The sequence below is a fragment of the Paroedura picta genome, chromosome 2 (assembly GCF_049243985.1).
Source record: "Paroedura picta isolate Pp20150507F chromosome 2, Ppicta_v3.0, whole genome shotgun sequence".
In the NCBI taxonomy this organism is placed as follows: Eukaryota; Metazoa; Chordata; class Lepidosauria; order Squamata; family Gekkonidae; genus Paroedura; species Paroedura picta.
In genome coordinates this window covers 143,562,478-143,587,563 of record NC_135370.1, presented here as the reverse complement: position 1 = coordinate 143,587,563, position 25,086 = coordinate 143,562,478, and the positions used below count along the sequence as shown (strand labels likewise).

The 25,086-nt window shown below is 41.1% G+C and overlaps 1 protein-coding gene across 4 annotated transcripts in view; it reads right to left on the bottom strand.

The window, feature by feature from the left end:
- Nucleotides 1–25,086, bottom strand: part of AKAP6 (A-kinase anchoring protein 6) — a 320,657-nt gene that overhangs the window by 230,249 nt on the left and 65,322 nt on the right. For 2 of the 4 annotated variants that reach the window (XM_077323052.1, XM_077323054.1), the window contains exon 3: nt 4,460–4,726. In XM_077323052.1, coding sequence (XP_077179167.1) covers nt 4,460–4,726 — 267 coding nt within the window. Of the gene's footprint in view, nt 1–4,459; nt 4,727–16,991; nt 17,334–25,086 lie in introns of those variants that run through there. The other 2 variants (XM_077323055.1, XM_077323053.1) reach the window with 2 other exon arrangements.

The following is a 25,086-nucleotide window of genomic DNA, read 5'->3' as shown; positions in this document are numbered from 1 at the left end:
TGAAAACTGTCACCAATTATAATCTAATTATTCCAACTCTACCACCCTCAGCCATTCAAATGCTCTTCAAGGGCATCTATGATCCCTGGCTTTCCTCGCTGCTCTTAATAATAGCCTGCATTTTCCTCCCTATGAACTTCTGGGATGTTCTCTCTCTTTTCCTACAAAAGAATCAATAGAAAAGCATGGAATAACTTTCCAGTTCTTTAATTCTTGTTTTTAAAGGAGAATTATGAAGCTTCTCTCCAAGGAAAAGCTTTTTGTAGAGCAGAGTATGAAGGAAGGCTCCACAAAACATATTTTAAATTCAGACACACAAAATGGAAGAATGACAAGCCATAGAATGAATATGCAGTACTCAGACCTCAAGAGTCAGTTGTTCAACTGCCAAGGAAGTGCTAGGGCAGATATTATATTTGCCATTTTAGGATTTGTATGCATGCGGATAATGGATGTCATGTCGTAACTCTTCATGCACCATCCTTTGCCCATGCTCATGAAGAATGTGGAGTAAGGACAAAGAGACTCATAGACCCATATTCACACAATATGTTCTTCCCTAATGAAAGTGCAACAGCAGTCAATTGCAAAAGAAATGTTATTTTCATTGACATTCCTCTGGCTATGTGTTAATACATCCCAAATATAAAGCTAATAACAAACTGCTCTAGAATTACCATTGTTATGGGTAAGTCACAACTAGAAATCCTATCAGAGTTGTTTTCTGTTGCTCCAGAGGGTCGGACCAGAACCAATGAGATGAAATTAATTTAAAAGAATTTTCAGCTAAACATCCAGAAGAAGTTCTTGGCTGAGCAGTTCCTCAGTGGAACAGGCTTCCTCGAGAGGTGGTAACTTCTCCTTCTTTCGAAGTTTTTAAACAGAGGCTAGATAGCCATTCAACAGAAATGCTAATTCTGTGAATTTAGGCGGATTGTAAGTGGATGGACAGAAGGGACTGTGTAGGTGGTTGGCTCTTGTGGCCATTTCCTACATTGTGAAGGGGGTTAGACTAGATGATCCTGGAGATCCCTTCCAACTCCATGATTTTACCAAATTTGAGCAAAGGAGATCTTGGAAGACAGAAGTCCATGGCTGGGACATCTGGCCAGAGCTTTGCAATCTAGAGTATAGACTTGTTTCCCCCCCCCCAAAAAAAAAGCCCTGCATAAAAATATAAAGCATTGCATTCTGCAATCTGTCAGTGACAGATGCTGACATTTGTACATATTTCCCACATGCCCTTTCTCTTAGCAGTCCTTTCTGACCCCAAGTGAGTTCATTCTTAGGATTGTATTGCTTGAATAAAGATGCAGATCAGGAGGATGCAGTGAGGACTATTAGGCCATGCAGGTTCTGCAGTCTTCAAAATAAATTTCTTCAGAACCAGAAAGTACTGTTTGGTGGAAGAGAAAGTAGAAAAGATGTGTAACCATTACCTCCTTGAGCCTGCAGATCATGCAATCCAACCCAATGATTCAGAACAATAAACATGTTCATGACATTCTGTGGTATGAGGACAGTTGCGTATTTGGGGTACATGTGCGTTTATTCAGCAAGAAAGGTTCATTTCTCTATCTATATATGTTCACTAGAAAATAGTTTCTTTAAAACCACACTAGAAAATGTTTATTCCAGTAAAAGGCATGTCAGCTGACACCAGATCTGAAGCAGCAGCAACAGGCATAGATTCATAGAATAATAGAGTTGGAAGGGACTTCCTGAGTCATCTAGTCCAACCCCCTGCACAATGCAAGACACTCACAACCCTATTGCTCACCCACTGTAACCTGCCACCCCCTTGAACAGAATCAGATACACAGTCCAGTTCTCTTATGGCCCAAACATCTTTGAGTGATGAACAGAACCTGGAGTTGGCCACGATATAGTCCAGTAGGGTTAGGGTTGCTGAGTCCTTGCCTGATGGATTTCTCCATGTTAGTTGGTGTTTTGAAAGTGACTGTTCCCAATGAAAAAATTATTTGATGCAGCAAAAGACATAAGGCACAGTCCATTGTTATTTATCTTCCCACGGTCAAATTTACCCATTATTTCCTCCCAACCAGAACTGCCAGTACCGATACGGGCATTGTAATCTCCAGCCAGGATAGTCAAATCTGTCTGTGGTATTGAATCTCATGCATCATGGTGCTGGACGTAAAAGTTTTCCTTAGCTGCATCTGTGCTGGTTTCAGTAGGGGCAAAGGCGGACAGGATGTGGGTCTTGATTGTACCATTGATAGTGGGGATTGCCAGGTGATCTGATATTGGTTGGAAGTCAGTTACGCTCCTAGCAGCCTGTCTGTCTACCATGAAGCCAACTCCAGCTTCTCACTTTTTCCCCCGGAGTAAAATAGCACACTATTTGCTTATACCTGGAAGAATATTTTGTTGGTCTTAAAAGTGCTACTAGGCTCAAACTTGTTCTGCTGCTTCAGACCAACATGGCTACCCACCTGAATCCATCACCCAGATCCAGTGATGGCTACTGGAAGATCTGATGCCATGTAACTCACATGGGCTCGGTGACAGCCACCACACAGTTTATATACAATTTGGTTGGAGCTGGAAGTAGCGGCCACCACATAACTCATCCAAATGACTTGCTATGAGGCAGCTTTTGCACCTGGCCTGACTTCTCCCAGGGACAGCTCATCAGGAAGAGGGAAGGAGAGAAAGTGTTGAGTCAATGTGGTATGGTAGTTAGAGTGTCAAATGGAGAGAATTAGGTTTGAATCACCACTCTGCCAGGGAAGTTTCTGAGTGACTTTAGACAAGTCACTCATCCTTATCCTAATCATTTCAAGAAATGGAGCAGCCACAGAACAAGTACAAAGCCTGATCTATGGCTGATTTCACTCCCCCCCCCCCAAAAAAAAGGATGGAAAGTATGCATTGCTGGAAAGAGTGCAATATGTAACCGCTTCACACAATCTCAGTCCTAATTAAGACTGGGGGCAATTTGAATAGAGCTGATGGGTTCCATTTTTAAGCTGTTTAATGGTTTTAGGCTGCTCAATGTTTTGTGCACTTTTTAAGCCTTGCCTTGTTTTTTAATGCTTTCTTTGATTTTATTTCTTTGATTTAGTTGTAAGCCACATTAAGCAGATTTCTGGAGAGATGGCATAAATATCTTTTGAATAAATAGTATTAGCTTTGGAAAAATGCAAGCTATACCTGACTATAGATTTTTTTTTTACGTGTCTTGACTGATTTGACACTGAGAGTTTTAGAGAGTAACTTGGAGTTTTAAAACTTGTGCATAAACCTTCTATGCGCAAAGAGAGCCAGGCTCTTGGTTGTCATAAGTAAATGAGATAGCAGTTCTAAAAAAAAGCCTGACTCATCATCTTTTTGCCTGGAGACTGGATTTAAAATTCAGATTCAGAAATCTGAACAAGACATATCTTTGATGTTGTCTGTAAGGACTTCATCCTGTCAAGCCACAGCATCCGGCTGGTTTTGCTCCATGCACAGGGAAATCTAAAGCTCTTGTTATAGCCTTAGGCAAGCACAGCCTGGATTCACCCCCAGTTCTACCTCTTCTGTAAGATACTTAAGTGAAGTTGGGAGGAGAGAAGGAAAGCATACTTCCTAGCAACAGTTTTTAGAATTCCCAGGTGAAGCTCTTGGAAGGTGATACCTGGACTGTTCTTATTAAAGAGTTTTTCATCGCACCTTCGGGATTCTGCCTTCAGTTCCCTGCACACTTCAACTCTGACAGTGTGTACAAGGACCCTTCTGTGAGGACTGATTTAAACATGAAAGAAGTTCGAAGGATATACCATGCGATCAGCCCAATAGTTTAAAAGCTCTCACCTTGCCCCACTCATACGTATGCAGCATTTCCATGCTAGTGCTGCACACAAACATCACACTAGCATGTGAATTCTACTTGCCAGGCAAGATGCAATTTTAAATGTGGTCCCCACTAAATAGAGTGCTTGCAACACATTTCCTGACTGTAGCCATCATGTTTAAAGTAAAGGACGTTCTCCTCTCAAACTATCCAGCCTGCCGGTTAATATCTGCCTCTCAAGCCCTGCTCTCTGCACTCACACCTTCAGAGGTGAGGTGAGTTGATGATAAGAGGACATTTTCTGTGATGGCCCCTCGCCTTTGGAATATCCAGCCCCTTAGGATTCGCCTGACATCTGCTTTGCTTCTTTTAAGGCACCAGGCAAAAATACATCTTATGTCCCAGGCTTATAATGAGGGGTTTTATCTTATCAGATTTCAATGCCCTGCTCAGTTTTATTAACAGTTTTCTGCTGCTTATGTTTAATATCTTGCTTTTTATGCAGTGGTTTTAAGCTGCCTCAATCAGGACTCTGAAGAGACAACACAGAAAAGTAATTCATTAATAACAACAAAAGTAATGTCATTAAAAGGATGTCATTAAAAGGATGCAAATGAGCAAACATAATTAAGAATTCAAATGTGAGAAGTAGGCTCTTACATTGACCTGCCATACCTCCTTTGTTTCCTCTGAAAAGGCTTGCAGAATATCAGTCTGGCGGGTGTAATTCCCATTGGCATCCTGCAATCCCTGCAGAATTCTCTCTCTCAGAACCAGAACAGAAACTCGGAGCTGGTGCCAAAGAAGCTGTACTGTGTGGATGTCAACAATCACATTGACTGAGTAAGACAAAAGCTTCAGGGAAAACTCTGTCTCTAGCAGAGCATGAATCTGCTCAACATGATCAGAGATATCTTCACATATATCCTGTAGAAAGAGAGAGAAACAGTACATTAAAATACTGAAATTTCCACAATAATCAGACCTTGATTATTAGTTGCATTTTAAAATTTCATATTATGATGGCAATATATAGGGTCCATTCACAGTTATGTCAGGGCTTCTTCCATATGCACTTAATGTATATCTTTCTCTCCTGAAGTGCCCCCAAATATTTGCAGAGCTTCAGAAAAGAGGGAAGTTGTATACAATACAGGGGAGATTGCAACCCACATTAGCCAAGCAACTAAACAGACTGGCTAGGAACAGCAGAAGGTGAAACTCTAATAGCTTGACGACTGCAGTGACTGGTTATTTCTTTCCTTAAAAACCTTGCAAATAACAAACACACTTGGCGGGGGGGGGGACAAGAAATGCAAGCAAAACAGAAACGAGCTCATTCCTTTTTGATTTCAAAATACCTAAGACAGAAAGAATTTTCCATGGGTTGCTTCCAATAAGGTGCACTTCAAGCACTAAGCACAGCCCACGATCAAGTGGAGCAGATTGGCAACACACTCCCCATTTTGCTGTGCAGCTGGATCATCTGTCTGAGAACCCTGATCAAAGCTCTTCTCATCAAACCTATTTTAGAGGAAGGAGGCTCAATGCAGGACAGAGAAATAACAGACTATGTGTTGGATCTTATAGACAGACAGCTCCTTCTCCACATTTGCTTTCCCTTAGAAGGTCCTTGCATGCTCTAAGAAGCCTGATTCAACCCTTGCGTATTCTTCATATTGCATTAAAAAAATTATAATCCTCCCTGCATCTCAGTGGCAAAAGGCAAGCTATAAATAAAGCAGATGCCCATGGGGTTTTGATTGTATTTTGTATTTGTTTTTATGTCTTTTAAGGGGTTTTATTGGGATTTTATCCAGATGTTTGTAACCCGCCATGAGCCTTTGGGAAGTGGCGGGCAATAAATTGAAGAAACAACAACAACAACAACAACAACTTCTATATGATAGCATTTCAACTTTTGTGGCAATGAATTTGTGTGACTGTTCAACAGCATTCTTAGCTCTTAGGAGTGAAAATAAATGAACACTTAAGTAGATCTATGTGCTTGGAGTACTAGCCATGTCTAAGTCAAGGATTCTACAACCAGAGGAACTGAGGATGCAATATGGAGAGTGTCTATAGGCAACTGGTAACCACTCAGAGCTGGAAGGAACTACTGCGGAGTGGTCAGCTGTTTAGATGCCATTTGCCAGACCAATATTCCAACCAAGCTATCAAAGGCAGAAAAACATATAGGAGGGTTGCAAATATGAAAGAAGAGAGGACATTCATTATTGGCATATGGGCTACATCAGGCTGCAACTGTATTTATTTATTTACTTGCTTGCTTGCTTATTAGATTTTGAGTTCAATCAATAGAACAAACTAAGGAGATTAACCTCACAGGCTAAATTGTTGCTCAAGTATATGTTTTTTCCAGAATTAAAAAGTTATAATGCAATACTTTCTAAAGTTCGTTTATAAAATATAAGCTAACAAAATCCTGAATTAGGTTACACATTGTCTAGGGCATCAGAAAATTTTCCGGTTCATATTTTTCTGGAACACCCACATGACTGGTAATATATTCTACAGCAATAGAGGCAGGATGTTGGTTGATAAGGAATTGTGCCTAACTACAGTTTCCTTTGAGATAGTTTAATAGTCGGATTCTCTATATTATCTGTGCCTGTATGTTCATAATCTTTAACACTATGAAAATGTTTTATAGCAAATAACCATGGTGGAATGACAATGCCTTTACTAGCAGAACATACTATGGCCAATTTGCTTGAGTAATCCTGACAATTTGCCCTGGTGGTCTCTTTTGGTGAATACCTGGATTCTATTCATGACCTACTGTGACCTGGTCTGTAGCAGGAACTGATTTCGATCCCTTCAGACTCTGACTTATGAAGTCCCACACTTAATGCTGGGCTGCGGGGGGTTAAACTAATAAACATAGTCTCCCAATTTGAAATAACATTTATACCATGAGGTTCACAAGCGATGTATTCATATCAATAGCTGCAAAGTCTCTCCAGCAGACCACTTGCTAATAACATTCCAAAACAGGATTCCAAGTAGCCATGTGCCAAGAAAGATATAGACTTAAATATAGTTTCACACACAGAGAGGCTAAGTGGCTACTTCCCTTTCTGCACTTTGAAGGTAAGATAGTCCCTTTATGCGCTGAAGTGTATAAGATACAGCAGGTAAACGGAGTGAGCCATGTATTTTTACCCTATTTTTAAATTAGGGGTGGGGGAACCTTGTTAACTAAATGTGGGGAGTGGTATGGTAGTTGTTTGTTTTTATTTATTTATTTATATTTATATACTGCTGATCTCAAATGTCTTGCGGCGGTTTACAAAATCTCTGTGTGTGTGTGAGAGAGGAGGGGCACTATAGAGGGGCATATTGATTGGGAAACCAGTACTTTATAAGCTATTGCAACACATATGTCAGCAAGCCACCCATTCCAGTCAGAACACTGCCACTGGTTTCTGAAGTCTCACAACATTTACTCATGTAGTATTATTCACCCTGCCCAGCTTTATATATTAAAAGAACCATTAACACCCACCCTCCTCATGACTAAAGTCAATGATTGTTTCTAAAGTATGTTAAGTATCTAAAGCATGACCTGCTCTGTGTGCACACTTTCAAGAACAAAAGGAAGGAAGCGGGAGTCAAAACTTGTGTGACATTTTTGTTATATTTAATGACAAAGCATTTGGGTTTAAAGGACAGGTTATTAAAGTGCCAAAAGAAAGAAAGAAAATAGAATTCCCAAACTGTCCGACACCAATATCTTATCCCATTGCTATTTAAACATAGCTGGAAAGATAATCTCACAGATACCAGACACCTCATTTATAATCTCAGAAATACCAGGCACTCTATTTAAAATAAGAAGGAATGAACATGTTGAGAAATGTCACAATAATTATGCATTTAATAATTTTAGAAAGAATTACTAAACAGGGTTATTCAGCAGGGCTTACCCCCAGGAAAGTGTTTGTAGTATTACACTGTCATTGGGTCATTCTTTCCAGGAGAAAACCAAGTTTAATCTTTCGCTCTTTGAAACACACAACATGACAAAATTACAAACACTGGCCTTTCAAGATTCAAAGGTATCCTAAGGAACCAAAGGAACTGGGTTGGATCCAAAGATGCTGTTGAGTAAGTGGCAGGCACTTTGCCTATATAAGAGACAGAGCCTGATTTCCACAGCTTTCCCTCTCAAACAAGAATCATAGAATAATAGAGTTGGAAGAAACCTCATGGGTCATCTAGTCCAACCCCCTGCACTATGCAGGACACTCACATCCCTATCACTCATCTACTGTAAATACAATTCTGATAGAAGAGCCCCTTGCATCTCAGAGACCGTTTACACACTGGGAACTTCACTGCCCCAGCTCCTGTGCAAAAGCACAAATGGGGGGCGGATGAGGTGCACCAGGTCAAATGCTCCCCCATGTAGGTGCAGGAATCATAGAATCATAGAATTGGAAGGTACCTCGTGGGTCATCTAGTCCAACCCCCTGCACTAAAGGACAACCATCTGTTTCTCTCTTGCCTTGAAATCCATATGGCATCACATCAAGTCAACTGTGACTTAGAATCAAATCTTTCCCCCATCAATACATGTTTTTATCAATACATGTTTTTATCAATACATATGTTTCTGTCCCAACTGAGGACCTACATTCAGTTATCTATTTATGCTACATAGAATCATAGAATCATAGGGTTGGAAGGGTGCTCCTGGTTCATCTAGTCCAACCCCCTGCACTACACAGGACTCTCACAACCCTATCGCTCATCCACTGTAACCTGCCACCCCCTTGAACCTTCACAGAATCAGCCTCTCTGTCAGATGGCTATCCAGCCTCTGTTTAAATATTTCCAAAAATGAAGAACCCATCACCTCCCGAGGAAGCCTGTTTCACTGAGAAACCGCTCTAACTGTCAAAAACTTCTTCCAGATGTTTAGATGGAATTTCTTTTGCATTAATTTAGTCTGTCCCTCCAGGGCAATTCTGCTCCATCCTCAATATAGCAGCCTTTTAAATACTTGAAGATGGTTATCATATCCCCACTCAGTCATCTCCTCTCCAGGCTAAACAGACCAAGCTCCCCCAACCTTTCTTCATATGTCTTGGTCTCCAAACCCCTCACCATCTTTGTTGCCCTCCTCTGGACACGTTCCAGTTTGTCTACATCCCTCTTCAACTGGGGTGCCCCAAACTGAACACACTTGATGGTACTTTCCACCTATAACCAAGCAGACACCAAAGAAATATGCACTCTCTTGAGAAATCTTGTTTGAGTTTCTAAGATGGTTTCTTCCCCAAAAGGATTCCATGAAAATTGAGAATTATGTAGACCTCCTGCCCCCAGATGGGGTGGACACTCAAAGTAACATAAATCAATATTAAAATGATTACAATCTAAAAGGGATTCCTTGATTTATATGAAACTGATCTTTCTTTTTATGAGGGTAGTCTCAAAACATAAGGCAGACATATGTTTATAAACTTATGCAATATGCATATAGTGGATTTGGTATTGAATTCAGAGTCTCCACAGAAGCATCTTTGACCATGGAATTTTGCAGGCACAGAGACTGCATCCATCACAACAACAACTGCCCACTTAACTCAGCCTGCAGGAGACAGCTGACCCAATAACTTACAGCTGCTACTATCCATCATCTAAATCAGAGTGCTCTATGTTAATGTAAAAAAAAAGTGTAAACATTGCTACAAACAGTTACTGGCACACGCATACGGATTCCAAAGATTTGCTTGAATATATCTCAGAGATTTTTAAAAATTTAAACAGAAATTCTGCCATCATTTACTTTACAAGACAGACAGAAACGGAGCTGCAGAGACATATGTGAAATCTAGTGGAAGATGAAAGGTTCTTGTACTCCACAGTTAACAACAGTGACAGAAGCAAATATACTTTGGTTTATGTTCTTTCATTTCATGGTAAACCCCTCCAAGAAATAAGCCCTTACACATTGCATATGACAAGTTCATTTGCAAAACAAATTGATGGCTTAAGAGCGTGCATGCAATGTTGATCTCTCGTTTAATAATATTATAAATTTGTCTGGTGACAAAAATTTCAAGCTCAGTATAGACATCCCTTAGGAAAGAAAAGGTATTTTGCAGCACAATTGATTGTATGCTTAGACAGGGTTATAATTGTTAACCTGAATGTGAAACACTGCGTACAGATGTATTATATTTTTATACCAGGTTTCTTCTGAAGAGTACTGACAGTATTGGACAATGAATATGGTTCACCCTTCCCAGTTTATTTTCACAACGACTCTATGAGGCAGAGGCCAGGCTGAGAAATAATGATTGACCCAAGGTCACCAATGAGTTTCATGACTAAGCTCAGATTTAAATCATTGTAGCTCTCCAGTAACTACACTTGTAAAAATGGAGTTCTACTGCGGTACTATAAAGGTACCACAGTGTTTGTTTATTTGGGAGCAATGTTTGTTTATTTATTTGTTAGTATTTATATATATTTGTTAGTATTTATATAGCATTTCTCAAATTGGTGTTTGGGCACCACTTGTAGGATTGCCAGGCCTCCCCGAGCAACTGGCAGGGGACAGCAGGGTCAGGTTGGCAACTCCAGGTTGTAAAACACCTGGAGATATGGGGATGGAGCCTGGGAAGGACAAAGACCTCAGTGGGGCACAGTGCCATAGACTCAAAGTATTTATTTTCCCCAGGGGAACTGGTGTAGCAGACATCATAGTCCCCCATGTTCCTGTCACCAACCATTCCACTGGTTACCAGGTGTATTCTGGCAACTCTTCTTTCCACCATTGCACAGCTGGTATTGATCCAGCAATAATTAACTACTAAGGAAGTGTCTCAATGCTCTGGAGCAAATTACCTCCCAGTGCATTGTATAGCTGGGCTGGCATGTGGCATGTGCTAGCAAGGGAGGAGGGGAGGACTGGAAGCATCTGCAAAGAGATTTCTATCAAAATTGCACCCTCAGGTTCATAAAGTTTCAGAAATGCTGAGATAGTATTTTGGATGTTCAAGGCATTTCATGAACATTAGGATAACACTCCTCACAACCACATTTTAAAGTGGGATTCTCAGTGTGGAACAGGAGGTAGAACATGCTGAGTCACTGCTCTGATTTAGCAAGATGGGAGATTCAGAAGTCCATTTCATGTTTTACATCAGTTCAAGAGTAGGCACATGTGATTTGTTTCAGATAAGTCAACAAGTACTCAAATCATTGATTCAAACACTTTTCTTCCGTTTCCGGTCCAAATTGTAATGTCCCATCAGTTTAAATGGTTGAGTCAGCTGAATCACCGAATCATGATTCAGTATGATTTAGTGTTTTGAATAACTGGCCATTAAAGCTTTAAAGAGACACAGACAGCAAAGAAAGGAAAATTAACAAGATGGGTTATCGCAAAGCTTTGCTGCATGTCAAGTCTTTCAATGAGGAGCACACGATGGACAACATCAAGGTCACCATCAATGACCTGTATTAGGGCAGAGAGGCATTTCGGTGTCTGTGGCCTAATTCACACAAGAAGGGAAATGATGCAGAACTGGGGGGAATTGGTTGCCATGTAATCGTCCCCTAAAGAAGAGTCTCCAGTCTGATTTCCCTTCACATATCTGAAGACATGGCTCTGAAAAGCTCATCTGTAACTACTATGCCACAATTCCCAAAGGTCAGTCCTCTCCCACACTCAACGAACATTCCAAACCACAGGTTCTTGACACCCATATCGCCACACCCATGCCCTCATTTGCCACCACACCACCACAACTTCCCACACAACATACACATTTAACCCCATGCCCTTACAAACTGGACAACTCCTCCCCTTCCTCTTCCTACTGCCAAGCTCTAGCATCCATTGTATTTTTGGATACAACGGGCTTTGCCCCTAGTATATGTGTGTGTGTGTATATATATATATATATATAACTAAATAATATCACTTCCAAATCTGTCCTTGCAGCTGAAAGAAAAGCATAATGAGGTTTTTTAGATCAAGTTCCCTCTGCATGACCGTTTTTGCCTGCAGTTGCACTAGACTTTAATTTGGGGAAGGAGACTTATTTTGTCCAGTTTTAGATCACCCTTCTTTCACAGGGGGAAGAACTCTGTCTCAGTGTAACAGTAATGCAAACAAACCCAGGTTCAATCACCAGCATCTCTAGTTAAACAGACCAGATGATGTGAAATACTATATTCCATTGAAGTCCCTCCATTCTCCCAAATTCACCTTCCTCTACCTACCACCGAAGTCTCCAGATATATTCCAACCCACAGCTGGCAACCCTACATAGCAACCATGTGAGATAGGGTTAGGCTGAGAGAAAATGACTTGCCCACAGTAAGCCAGTGAGTTTCTATGGTAGAGTGGTACTTCAAATGTGAGTTTCCCAGATGTAGCACTTTAAGCTTACATCATACTGGCAGTGATGATAGCTAGTTATTATGTATTAATGTAACTTATTTACGTGACATGTGTGTGTATATACTGTATATACTGTGCTCTCACTGTTAAAGAAAGCATTTTCCAGTAATCAGTGAAATACAGTTAATGGAACAGTTCAATACTCGCTCTACGCGGGCCTGCCCTCATCCCAGCTAGTGCAAAATGCAGCTGCTAGGGTCCTCACTGCCACACCTTGGAGGGCCCACATCCAGCCAGTGCTGAGGCAGATGCACTTGTTGCCAATTGCTGTCTGGATCCGGTTCAAGGTTTTGGTTTTAACCTTTAAGGCTTTACGCGGGTTGGGACCCACATACCTGAGGGATTGTCTGTCGCTCTATGTGCCCCACAGGGCTCTACGCTCTGTGAGAGAAAACCTACTGATAGTTCCCGGCCCCAGAGAAGCGCACCTAGCCTCAACCAGGGCCAGGGCTTTCTCTGTCCTGGCCCCCACCTGGTGGAATGAGCTCCCGGGTGAGCTGCGGGCCCTGCGGGAGCTGTCAGCATTCCGCAGGGCCTGTAAAATGGAGCTCTTCCTCCAGGTTGAGGCTGGGATTGGCAAGGAAGAACATTGCCCGCCTGGGGGGTTTGAAGTAGTCATCATCACCCTCCATCCCCCAATGCCCTTGTTCGGGTACGGGAGAGTGGTATTTTTCGCCGTGTTGGGTATTTTTATAGTCTTTTAATGGGGGTTTTAATGGGGGATTTTAAGACTATTGTTACCCGCCACGAGCCTGTAGGAAGTGGCGGGAAATAAATCGAATAATAATAATAATAATACCTACAATAAGAAGCAGCACTGAATGAAAAAGCGAAACCAAGCCAAATTTGACATAAAATAAAACTAAAGACATTACATATAGCAGTGGTATACAGAACATTAGAAAAACAGCATGAAAAAGGCAGGCTCCCACAAGAAACAAATATATTTAACGAGAAAACTATTAGCATTGTAGCAAAACAATAACGTCTTAATATGGCTCCAGAGGATTTGGTGCCAAGCAGATGAATATGGAGGGAATATTCCACTACTGAGAAGCCTTAACACAGAAAACAGTGTCCTTAGTAGCCACCCACCTGAAGGAGATGGTACCTGTAAAGGAAGCTGAGTCTGTAATGAAGATTGCAAGTGGAAGGCAGATTCATATGGGAGGATTGTGTCTGTTAGGTATCCTGGACTCAGATCACTCTGGTCTTTTAAGGAAATAGCCAGCACTTTTAATTAGACCCAGAAACTAATTGACAGCTGATGAAGCTGTTGAGAAACTGGCAATATAGCTTTTGTAAAACAAAGTCTAAATATTACATGCATAATAATACATCAGAACAATGTGCAAACCTGAAGTACATACATATATATCCTATACATAGGATAAATATCTATCCCATACACACATGCACGCACGCACACACACATACTTTCAGACAGAAAGTGACAAAACAGGATTAACTGTGAGGAGAAACTTTTTGAAAGATTTTAGGCCATCATTTATTTATTTAAAACCTGTTTATCTCACCTTTTATTCAATTAAGGCCCTCAAGACAGCAGACAATTAAAAATACATGAAACATAAACACACACACACACATAAAAGGAATGCCTTATAAAAAAAAGACTTCATATGGTGGCAGAAAAAAAGATTAGAGGGGTACAGATGAATGTGGAATTCCAGAGTTTTTGTGCCACAACCAAAAGGGTCTTTCTTGGGCTGCCACTCAGTTTGCCTCAGATAGTTTATAGCTGTGTCATGCTATGTTGCTATTATGTTGAAAAAGAGAAATATCAAACAATTGGATAGACAGCCTCTTCTAAATCTTCCTTCACTACAAAATCCAATAGAACAAGACAGGAATTCAGCTGGATGTCAGCTGCCCCTGGAGGAAACGTGCCAAGTTGGTGGAATGAGAGAAATTTCCGGGTGAGGCAACTATGGCCCTTGAAATAATGAGGTTTCAAGTAACAAACAGAAAACAAAATCCTACTCAGAGATGAAGACAGCAAGCTAATAAACTATATACATTTAATGCTAGAAAACCACCAAGGGTCAATAAGAGTGAATTAATTTGTCAGGACAGTGAAACGTCTTCAGCAGACTGGATTGCACACAACTCTTTAGGTTTTTAGTGCATCAGTTTATTTTTATTCTTAATGGTCTTACTGATATTTTATTATTATTCATTTAATATATTTATATTTGCAGACCGAGCATTGAACCTGACGTGGTTTCCAAACAATCTGGCATAATAACACCACCCACAAAATTCTTGGGGGGGGGGGAGAGAATATGTAAGACAAATCAGCACAAAATCTCTTTAAACAAGTGGGAACTGAACTAGAAGCTTCCTTTATATATCCACCATTAGCATTCCTCAGAGACAAAGCAAAACTAGTAGAATCAACAAAACACCTGTAAAAGCAACAATTTTGCATTAATAAGCCATGGAATCAAGCAAATAGTGGTAGCCTATAAGTTCCATAATGAAAACATCTTCAGCAGATAATGCCACTCAGATCAGGACCTCTAAAATATATCTCTACTGATGGGTAGGATAATATGCAGGGTTGCCAGCCTTCAGGTGATGGCTAAAGATCTCCTGGGATTGAAAAAAATGGCCACTTTGGAAGTTGGACTCTAAGGCAATATGCCCCATTAAAGCCCCTCCCTAGTGACACCATTGACTCAGAAGGATGTAACTCTTTTTAGGATTGCAGTGCAGAGATTGCATAGTGAATCATAGAATCATCATAGAGTTGGAAGGGGTCACACTGGCCATCTAGTCCAACCCCCTGCTCAATGCAGGATCAGCCCAAAGCATCCTAAAGCATCCAAGAAGTGTGTATCCAACCTTTGCCTGAAGACTGCCAGTGAGGGGGAGCTCACCACCTCCTTAGGCAGCCTATTCCAGCCTAATATCTAGTTCATTCTTCAAATGCAAATAGTGCAGGCAGGTCCTTCCTGGTAACCAGTGGGGAATGAGGGGGGGGATTGTTATGAGTGGGAGAAAGGCCCAGCCAACATCGCAGCATTGCAACGATAGGTCTACATGACCCATCATCCCGCATCAGTGTCAGAGAGATGGGCAAAAACTCTATGGTATATTTGGCTTCTAACATTTGACCAAATACCAGAGCATTGCCCCAATGCCACAACATGATGATATCATCTCCTGGTCATGTCAGAAGTGACACTGACACATCACTGGGCCTTGACTGGGCCTTGATCTTTTCCAGGTAAGTTCCAGCTGCCAGCCAGCTGGTCTGCAGTGAGGTGGTGAGGCCTGGTGGCAAGGCACCCCCACCGCCACTCACAGGTCTGGTCACCCTAATTGTAAATCATATGAAAAATAAGCTGAGCCAGCAAATAGTTTCCTTTTTCCTCCCTCCCAAAATTGGGATGGGTTTCCATCCACATCTAAATTACTTTACTCAGATCCTATTCATTTTTACTTAAAATTTCCACTGACTGCTGTGAGAATTACTCCATAGTATGTGTTATTAAGGTTATACTCTTAATTCTGTATTTAACTGAAGACATGAAGAATTCTCAAACAAATGATAAAACCACTGCTTTCCCCAAATTGTGGAGAGTAAATATGTGGAGAAAAGGGGGAACTACAGAAGCTATAATAAATCCAAAGAATAACCTTCACATGCCCTCACTACAAAATAAATTAAGAGTGAAAACTTATGGAACATAGTTTCAAGAACCAGCTTAGTTAAGAGTGGTGGCTTCTAATCTGGTGAGCCGGGTTTGATTCCTTCACATGAAGCCAGCTGGGTGACCTTGGGTTAGTCATAGTCCTGATAGTTCTGTTCTCACAGAGCAGTCCTGTCAGAGCTCGCTCAGTCCCACCTACCTCACAGGGTGTCTGTTGTGGGAAGAGGAAGGTAAGGCATGTATGGTCCTCTTTGAGACTCCTTTGGGTAGTGAAAAGTGGGATATAAAAACCAACTCTTCTTCCTCAACTAGCCTCAGTCTGGGCTATTATTAGTATTAACAATAATATTTGAAATGTCTCATCCAATAGTTGTTCCAATTGGATAGTCATCTGATTAACAAAGATGGGATCTGGATGAGCCTGTAAAGATATCTTTTCATATAATAATGTCCTATTCTTTTTACCAAAGGTTTATTAAGCCATACTAAATGTGATACTTCACAATACCAGCCAAATCTTTCAGCCAAAGCAATGTAATAATCTAAACTCTATTTTTAATCATACTATGAACTATAAATAGAACAGTGGCACTGTCTACAAAATGTGTATTATTTTTCACTTATATAAAGGATCGTGTTGAGTTTTAAAAACCGCTAAGGGATGCCACTTAAACTTTTTGCTAAAGATCAAAAAGATGAAAATTATGGTTTTGCACCCAGAAAACAAACAGGATGTACAATATTCTTTCTTTCAAATAATATAATCATGCAAATGATCAAGGTTGATATCAATTATCCCAAAAGTGTGGTATACCAGATATTATATCAGAAAGAATGAAAAGCCCACCTTCAACAAGATAGTATAAATATGCAATAATTAGTATCCAGTCTTCCCTGACAGAATATGTAGCATGCAAACAAATAAAGGACCTTTTCCAACGTAACTATTCAGAGCCCTTCACAAGAAAAGATACAGACAAGAATGAATTCAGGTTTCAAATCACACAATCCCAAGTTTTCTTCCCAATCCCATGTTTTGTTCATTGTTTCCCACCAGAGCATGGCCTACCTTGATTGTTTTGGACGGGTGGTTTTCATTCATCGATTTGGCAGATGATTAACAGCCCCTTCTTTCCCCCCTTCTCAGTCAAACTGGTTACTTTGAGCTAGTAACTCAGACAACATACTGATATAAAATCCAGGCAACTTGCTGGCAGATCCATTTTCAGTTGTTGGGCAACTGCTTTTGCATTGCAGGGAACAAATGTTTAATGAGACCAAACAATGTTTTTAAAAGCTGCAGCAGAGCCGTGCTATTCTTGAGATGAGGTCTAGGCCTGTTTGCCTTGTCCTGGAGATTCTGAGCTACAGTTTTCTTACTCATGTAGTTCTCTGACTGGCAACTCACTAAGACACTTGGCGTTTGAAATTAGTTGGGTTATTTTAGTCACTGACATAAGTTCCAGTAGAATGTTAGCTGTGACCGAGATGGCAAAAGGGAATCTAATATAAGTTGGTCTCTTGGTTACAGTACAAAGCCGATAGAGGTTTTGAATTTTGATATATTTATGGGCAGTAAAAAAGCTTTATTTCTCCCTCTTTCTACTTCCCTCCTACAAATGATTTAGGCTGCAATCCTAAACACTTTGGAATAAATCCTATGACAGTGAAACTTCTCACAAACTTACACATAATTTGGCTGCAGCTCTTTGAAACATACAATGACATGGAAGATTTGGAAAGTTAAAATTAGGCACTGTCCAGCTTTCAGGACACAACAGATCATGAGATTGGAAAAGTTTATGAACAGTAGTTTCAGCTTCCCTACCGCAGTGACTCACAGAATACCAAATAAATATTAAATGAACACTGCTAGTGAGTATTGGCTTACTGGTATATAGTACTGTGCTGAATTTCAAAAATCAGACTCAATAAGGGTCAGTGAACCTAAACGTTTTATAGTTTTGCAGAACGAGGGATACATGTAAATGCCATTTGTCATGTCCTAAATTGCTGCAAGGATAAAATAAAAGCTGTATTTTTTTCCCGTTCACATGTTACAGTGAATGCATGTCCAACCTGCATGTACATGCATACATCAGCTTGTAAGAATGATCCAATGCACATTTAATTTACAAATGAAAGCAGGGACTAGAAATAGAAATGTGGCAGTTCAGCCATGCATTCAGCTGTATGTGCTTTGGAAGCAGCATAAGACTTACTCAATACAAGTATAAAGAACTATCAGATCTACCCCATACACAGATTATACATGCATTCACTGTAACTTCTCACTTTGAACTCCAGTTGTGCCACTGCTTTGGTGAAAGGCGGAGCATCATGCAGCAGGGATGAGGACAGGGAGGAAGAGAAGAAGTAGTTTACTTGTAGGTTCACTGAAGTTGCAGGATAGAAGAGAACTTGTCATCCTTGCTCCTGGTTTTTTCATTGTCACATGTACATGTTATATAGTGGAAATCTCATTTCATCTGCTTGGCAAATCCAGTTCTCCTCAAACTATCATCTGGTTTTGCATTAATCATATTCTTTGTCTATTAAGAAATTCAAATACCCAGTACAGTATCGGGCACAAAACAACCCTGCTTCCTGAGTATGTCTTACAGTCATTAGGTGAAAGCTTCCATACTTATTATGGCCATCTGCACATCAGGTATAAATTATATGGGCTATAACTGTCCCACTATTTGACCCTTCTGCCCATGCAACTTCTGCATCTCTAAAATCTGCAGCGTGTACAGCCTCAGGTAGTCTTCCCAGCCCCATATTGTTTTCTCAGTCTTCAGGTTGTACCTTTCAGATAAGGGCTTTCATCCCTGTTAACATTTACCATAAGGAACACTACCCAAAATTGTTTTTTGATAATATTTATTTTTAGAGCCTCTTGTGGCGCAGAGTGGTAAGACAGCAGACATGCAGTCTGAACCTCTGCCCATGAGGCTGGGAGTTTGATCCCAGCAGCCGGCTCAAGGTTGACTCAGCCTTCCATCCTTCCGAGGTCGGTAAAATGAGTACCCAGCTTGCTGCTGGGGGGTAAACGGTAATGACTGGGGAAGGCACTGGCAAATCACCCCATACTGAGTCTGCCATGAAAACTCTAGAGGGCGTCACCCCAAGGGTCAGACATGACTCGGTGCTTGCACAGGGGATACCTTTACCTTTACCTTTACCTTTTAATATTTATTTATCCCCTTCCTTGCCACAAAGTATTGAAATACCACATGGATTAGGTGTGTCAAACTGTACGTCTCCATGTCTCATGGTAAAGTTCTAGCTGTGGATAAAATAAATGGGAAGATACACACTTGGGTCTTAATCCACCAGGTGTTCTAAACGCCATAACAGGTAGAAAGGTCAGCTATCAGTAGGAAGCTGATTTCAAACAAATAGGCCTCATGATCTGGCCTTCAGGATTCTTGGTGTGCTTGACAGCATCCCCTCTTTCACCTATACTAGGGCCTGGTAATCCTGAACTGATGTTCAGTTAACATACAGTGAGCGAAGGTAAATGTCTGATAAAATCTGAATTGGCTGAGACGCCTACAGCCTCAGGAAAAATGACTTCTCTCTTAAGGGTCAATTCACTAAGCTAAGGACTAATTAGTACCAACTAAACATTTCCATGTGACAGCTCAAAAGAACATCGGTGGCAATGCTTATGTCCAGGAGGGGGTCAGGTGAAGACGCTACTGTATTTGTGTCAACTGCTGGCATCATATGCGACCACTATAATTTGCACAATGCTGGTATCCCTTTTATGAGTGGCTTCCCATTCCTCTGATTTCCATCTGGCACAACTCCCTTGGAGTCCAGCCATGGCAGTGGTAGTCTCTGGCAGTTGCTCTGAGCCCACTGCATTGGCTGGGCCTGGAGTGACTCTTAGGCTCTGTTGGCACTGCAGCTGAGCTTGGAGCAGCTCTCAGGCTCCACCAGAGACACAGCCAGGCCCACTAGCAGCTCCTGGCCTCCACTTCCTCCATGGCCAGGCCCTGAGTGGCCCTGATGCTCCATCACTGGGCTCAGAGCAGCTCCCAGGCTTCACCAGAGCCATTGCCAGGCCTGCTGGTAGCTTCTAGACTCAACTGCTGCCACAGCTGGGCTTGCTAGCAGCTCCTGGGCTTGCCAACTACTTCCAAGTTCTGATGCTGCCACAGTCACTGCTGCTATAGCAGCAAGAGTTTGACCCAACTCCAGTTGCTGAACAGTAACTGTGCATGCAAAAACAATGCCTTATTCTATTCAAGGGATTCTAACTCCCATAGTCAGAGTAGTTCAGCAGTGGAATAGGCTGCCTAAGGAGGTGGTGAGCTCCCCCTCACTGGAAGTCTTCAAGCAAAGGTTGGATACACATTTTTCTTGGATGCTTTAGGATGCTTAGGGCTGATCCTGCATTGAGCAGGGGGTTGGACTACATGGCCTGTATGGCCCCTTCCGATTCTGTGATTTAACTTTCCAGATTTTTCTGGACACCTCCTTTTTACACATGAATAGGGCCACTCACTTCCAGTTCCTTTATCCTCTCCCTACAATTAGTTTACACCTGAGAAAATGGGTGCACAGACAGAAAATGATACAGAATAAATTTAATCTGAATATTCAATATGGCTGATTCATGTGCTTTTTCAAATCATATGCATGTTTCAGAATTCTGTGGCATCTACAGGAGCTCAATTAGGCATCAGGTGTGACTAATTTGTATAATACTGGGTTGATTAATAGGCTTAAAATATATTTAATAGCTTAATTTATTATTCAGTTTATCAAAAATTAGCTTCTTATGAGAAATGTCTTCACTTTCTTAGGAACAGCATGGTTTCAGACTTGTATGAAGTTGGTTTTTTCCTTGTAAGAAATCCATTACATTTTCTCTTTCAGCTGGTTCCAATGTTCCCTATCTCCCTGAAGGACCATAAAAGGAATGGTGAACTCTATTGTTCAATTGGATGAACACCCCTATTAGGACTGGAGAGTATGCTGCTGGCTTGAAGAAGAAGAAGAAGAAGAAGAAGAAGAAGAAGAAGAAGAAGAAGAAGAAGAAGAAGAAGAAGAAGAAGAAGAAGAAGAAGAAGAAGAAGAGTTGGTTCTTATATGCCGCTTTCTCTACCCAAAGTGGCTTACAATTGTCTTCCCATTCATCTCCCCACAACAGACACCCTGGGATGTGGGTGAGGCCGAGAGAGCTCTGATCTTACTGCTCAATCAGAACAGCTTTATCAGTGCTGCGGTGAGCCCAAGGTCACCCATCTGGCTGCATGTTGGGGAGCGGGGAATCAAACCTGGCTCGCCAGATTAGAAGTCCACACTCCTAACCACTACACCAAGCTGGAGAAGTTTGGGGGCAATTCCCATTGGATGCTGTTGGCTTTTTATGAAAAGGACAGTGCTTTATAGCCTGGCAGTGTCTATACTTGCTTATGGTAGCCAACCTTCAGGTAGTGAGTGGAGATATCCTGGGATTACAAATGATCTCCAGGTGACAGGATCAATTCACCTGGAGAAAATGCTCCCTTTGGAAGATGGACCCTGGCATTATACCTCATCAAAGTCCCCCCCCCCTTCCCAAATACTGCCCACCTCAAGTTTCATTCTAAAAATCTCCAGGTATTTCTCAATCCAGAGCTGGCAGCCCTAAACCTATACTGAACACATATATTAAAAAATGAATAGATATCACAGAAATGCCATGGGGTGGATCCTATGATGCATTTACATCAAGTCTTCTTAGGTAAAGGTAAAGGGGATACCCTGTGCAAGCACCGAGTCATTATCTGACCCTTTGGTCTATATGGAGCAACAAAAAGTTTCATAGAATGCATAAAATACAAAAATAGTATTGTAATATATATATATATATATATATATATATATATATATATATATATATGTATGTATATTTAATTTCAACATAATTACAATTTGCCAGGTGCCCCCAGATGTCTGTCCAAAAGTGGGACAATCTGGTCACTTTATTTATACCCTATCTTTCTCCTCAATGGGGACCCAAAGCAACTTACATCCTCTCCTTCATTTTACCCTCACAACAACCCTGACAGTTTGTGACTGGCCCAAGGTCACCGGGAGAGCTTCCAGGGCACAAGTAAGGATTCAAAGCTGAGTTTTCCAGACATTAGTCTGACACTCTTCAACACCAGCCCACACTGGTGAGGGGAATAAATGGGTAGAAGCCCACAAGTGTGACCTCAGAAGGTACAGGAGGGAGGGATGTTCAAAGAATCTCCCAATCCTCCACTATGTGCGCACTATCACAGATAAGATACTGGACTCTGGCAACTTAAAATTAATTATAAGCTATAATATTAGAACTAATGTATTCAGTCAATATTAGGCCTTTTCATGATTCTCCTAAATATATGTATATTACAGAGACTCCATGCTGACATACGGTGCATAGTAAAATTTTATTACTATTTGTTGTTCCTACAGATAATGTTGAAATTATCTCTAGGATTTGCAACCAAACTGAATGAGCATTGAAAAACATTTTGGATAAATGAAATGCTAATGAATTGTGCCTTTGGGCTTTCATTACTGCCACTTAAACCCAGATTCTTTCAGAAACCCAATCATTTCTTTCAGAGTTTGATTATTATCTACTCCCTTGATAGGAAATATCTTCCATTTATGCACAACAGCTACTAGAAACCTGGTGCCAGCAAGTCTAATATTATCATCAGAAGAGCGATCCAGAATTTCTATGGTCCCACTTTATTATTTTGTTGAGAAAGAAGCTTTCATGAAAAATAACAGATCAAAGAACAGATCTCAGCTATAACTTTCAAGCTCTGTGGCATGCTTTTTGAACTCTACTGTTATCGCTAGAAGATCTGAGCTGACATTTCACATGTAAGTTGTAATTGATTAAGTGAAGCCAGACTCCTCTGCTGTATTATTTTCGGCATCCCTTTTTAATAAAGCACAAAGTTAGCTCTGTAAGGCTATTTCAAAACAATTTCATTTTTTGAAGTTTCAGTTCTTATATTTCTGAGAGATTAAACAGTGAGGCAGAGATCACAGTTTAGTTTCTACCTTAAGGATTTAATCAAGAATTGCTCTCAAGTCTGGGGCTTTTTTAAAAGAAAGGATGGGGGAGGATGGCTCAAACTTTTTTCCTCCCACCCAATTTGGCTTAATGTGACAGGTACATGCCAGGCATTTTTAGGCAATATGGTTACATCATTCTAAATGTTCTGCAGAAAAACAGCTGTTGCATCCTATATTCATGACCTTTAAGCTTTGTAGATCAAATTATTCAGCTGTCCTTCTCAGACCATCCCAGTTGCTACGAAACAGGGCTCCTGAGAACAAACTATTTGATTTTGTGTACAATTTAAAGCACCTAGTCATTTGCAGCTAATGTAAAAGGGGGAGAAAGATCATGAACAACACAATGAATTGCTTGGCCTGGCTTCACAGTATGTCTTTTCACAGCTGCCATTGACATTTTGTAGCAAGGAGCTATTTGACCCCAAAACAATCACTACAATGTATACTTATATCTCTCCCATTACTTCCCAGGAAGGATAATTTTATACAGGAATATGCATAAGGCCCCAGTCTGTGAGCAGAGGCACAAGCTAGTGGCTGAAGTCAGTAAGTCAGGAACTAAGAATAAGAATAAGAGTTGGTTCTTATATATGAGGAGTCTCAAAGCGGCTTACAATTGCCTTCCCTTTCCTCTCCCCACAACAGACACCCTGTGAGGTGGGTGAGGCTGAGAGAGCCCTGATATCACTGCTCAGTCAGAACAGCTTTATCAGTGCCGTGATGAGCCCAAGGTCATCCAGATGGCTGCATGTTGGGGAGTGCGGAATCAAACCCGGCTCACCAGATTAGAAGTCCACACTCCTAACCACTACACCAAAATGGCTCTCGGATAAAAACTGACACACTAGGGGAGCCAGTTTGATGTAGTCGTTAGAGAGTTGCTCTAGGATCTCAGAGGCTCAGGTCTGAATCTCTGTTCTGCCATGGAAGCTTGCTGGAGCCGTTTCCACATTAGGAGACATACGTTGTTTTAGCCTCATTTTGGATTTACTTTGGATGCTACGAGTCAAAGCTAGCATTTCTGCATTTGGACTTTCCTCCCCTTATTTTCCAGGCTGAAATTTGTGATATACTTTCCCTATTGAGTCCAATGGAGGCAGCCTCCTGTCATGCTTTGCTCCCTTCCCCTTTTCAAAAAATGTGGGGTTTCGCAAAATGGTGCCTGCTTGCTCCTTTGTTTTTGTTGTGCTCCTTAACCCCACCCTTCTGTGCCCCTTTCACCTCCCCTTTCCCCCCCCCCCAGTGTCCTAAATGTATTTTTTTAAACCCTAGGTTATAACGTTATAACATTATAAAGAAAAAGTCATTATCACCAAATATTACTGTTCCAACTGTTGTTATCCGGCTGTTATTATTGAACCATGTTTTTACCTGTATTATGATATTCAAGTTTTCGGTATGCCATCTTGAGCCACGAGGGGAGGGCAGTATATAAATATAACGAATAAATAAATAAATAAAGCTGCTGTGTAAAAATACAATGCTGCTTTAAAAAAACTTAAGAGTGTTGAAACACATTCACCCCCCCCCCTTTTTTAAAAGGTAGATTTTTTGTAACAGAGGAGGGAGGGGGAAAAGAGGGGGAAGGAGAACAGTGATGAGGAGAGGGGCATTCCCAAATGACTCAAAATGGCAGTTGCTTCTTCAGGCACACGCCCGAATTGCTCCCTCACTTGCACTACAGCAAAGGAATCCCCAGAAAATCTGATTTCATCTTTTCAAGAAGGCCTTAACGGAGTCTAATTCAGGGCTGTTCACTGTGCGAATGTATGCAATTGGAGTTTTTTGCCACGCCATTTTGAGCCATTTTGGCACACCCAGGGCCGGATTTTCCTATAGACTAACTAGGCTTCAGCCTAGGGCCTCAAGATCAAGAGGGGCCTATATTCCACATTTTTTATAAAGGTTAGTACCAATAACAACATGTTTCATTTAACATATTGATATATATCACAGTAGAGCCTCTTGTGGTACAGAATGGTAAGGCAGCAAACATGCAGTCTGAAAGCTCTGCCAGTTTGATCCCAGCAGCCGGCTCAAGGTTGACTCAGCCTTCCATCCTTCCGAGGTCGGTAAAATGA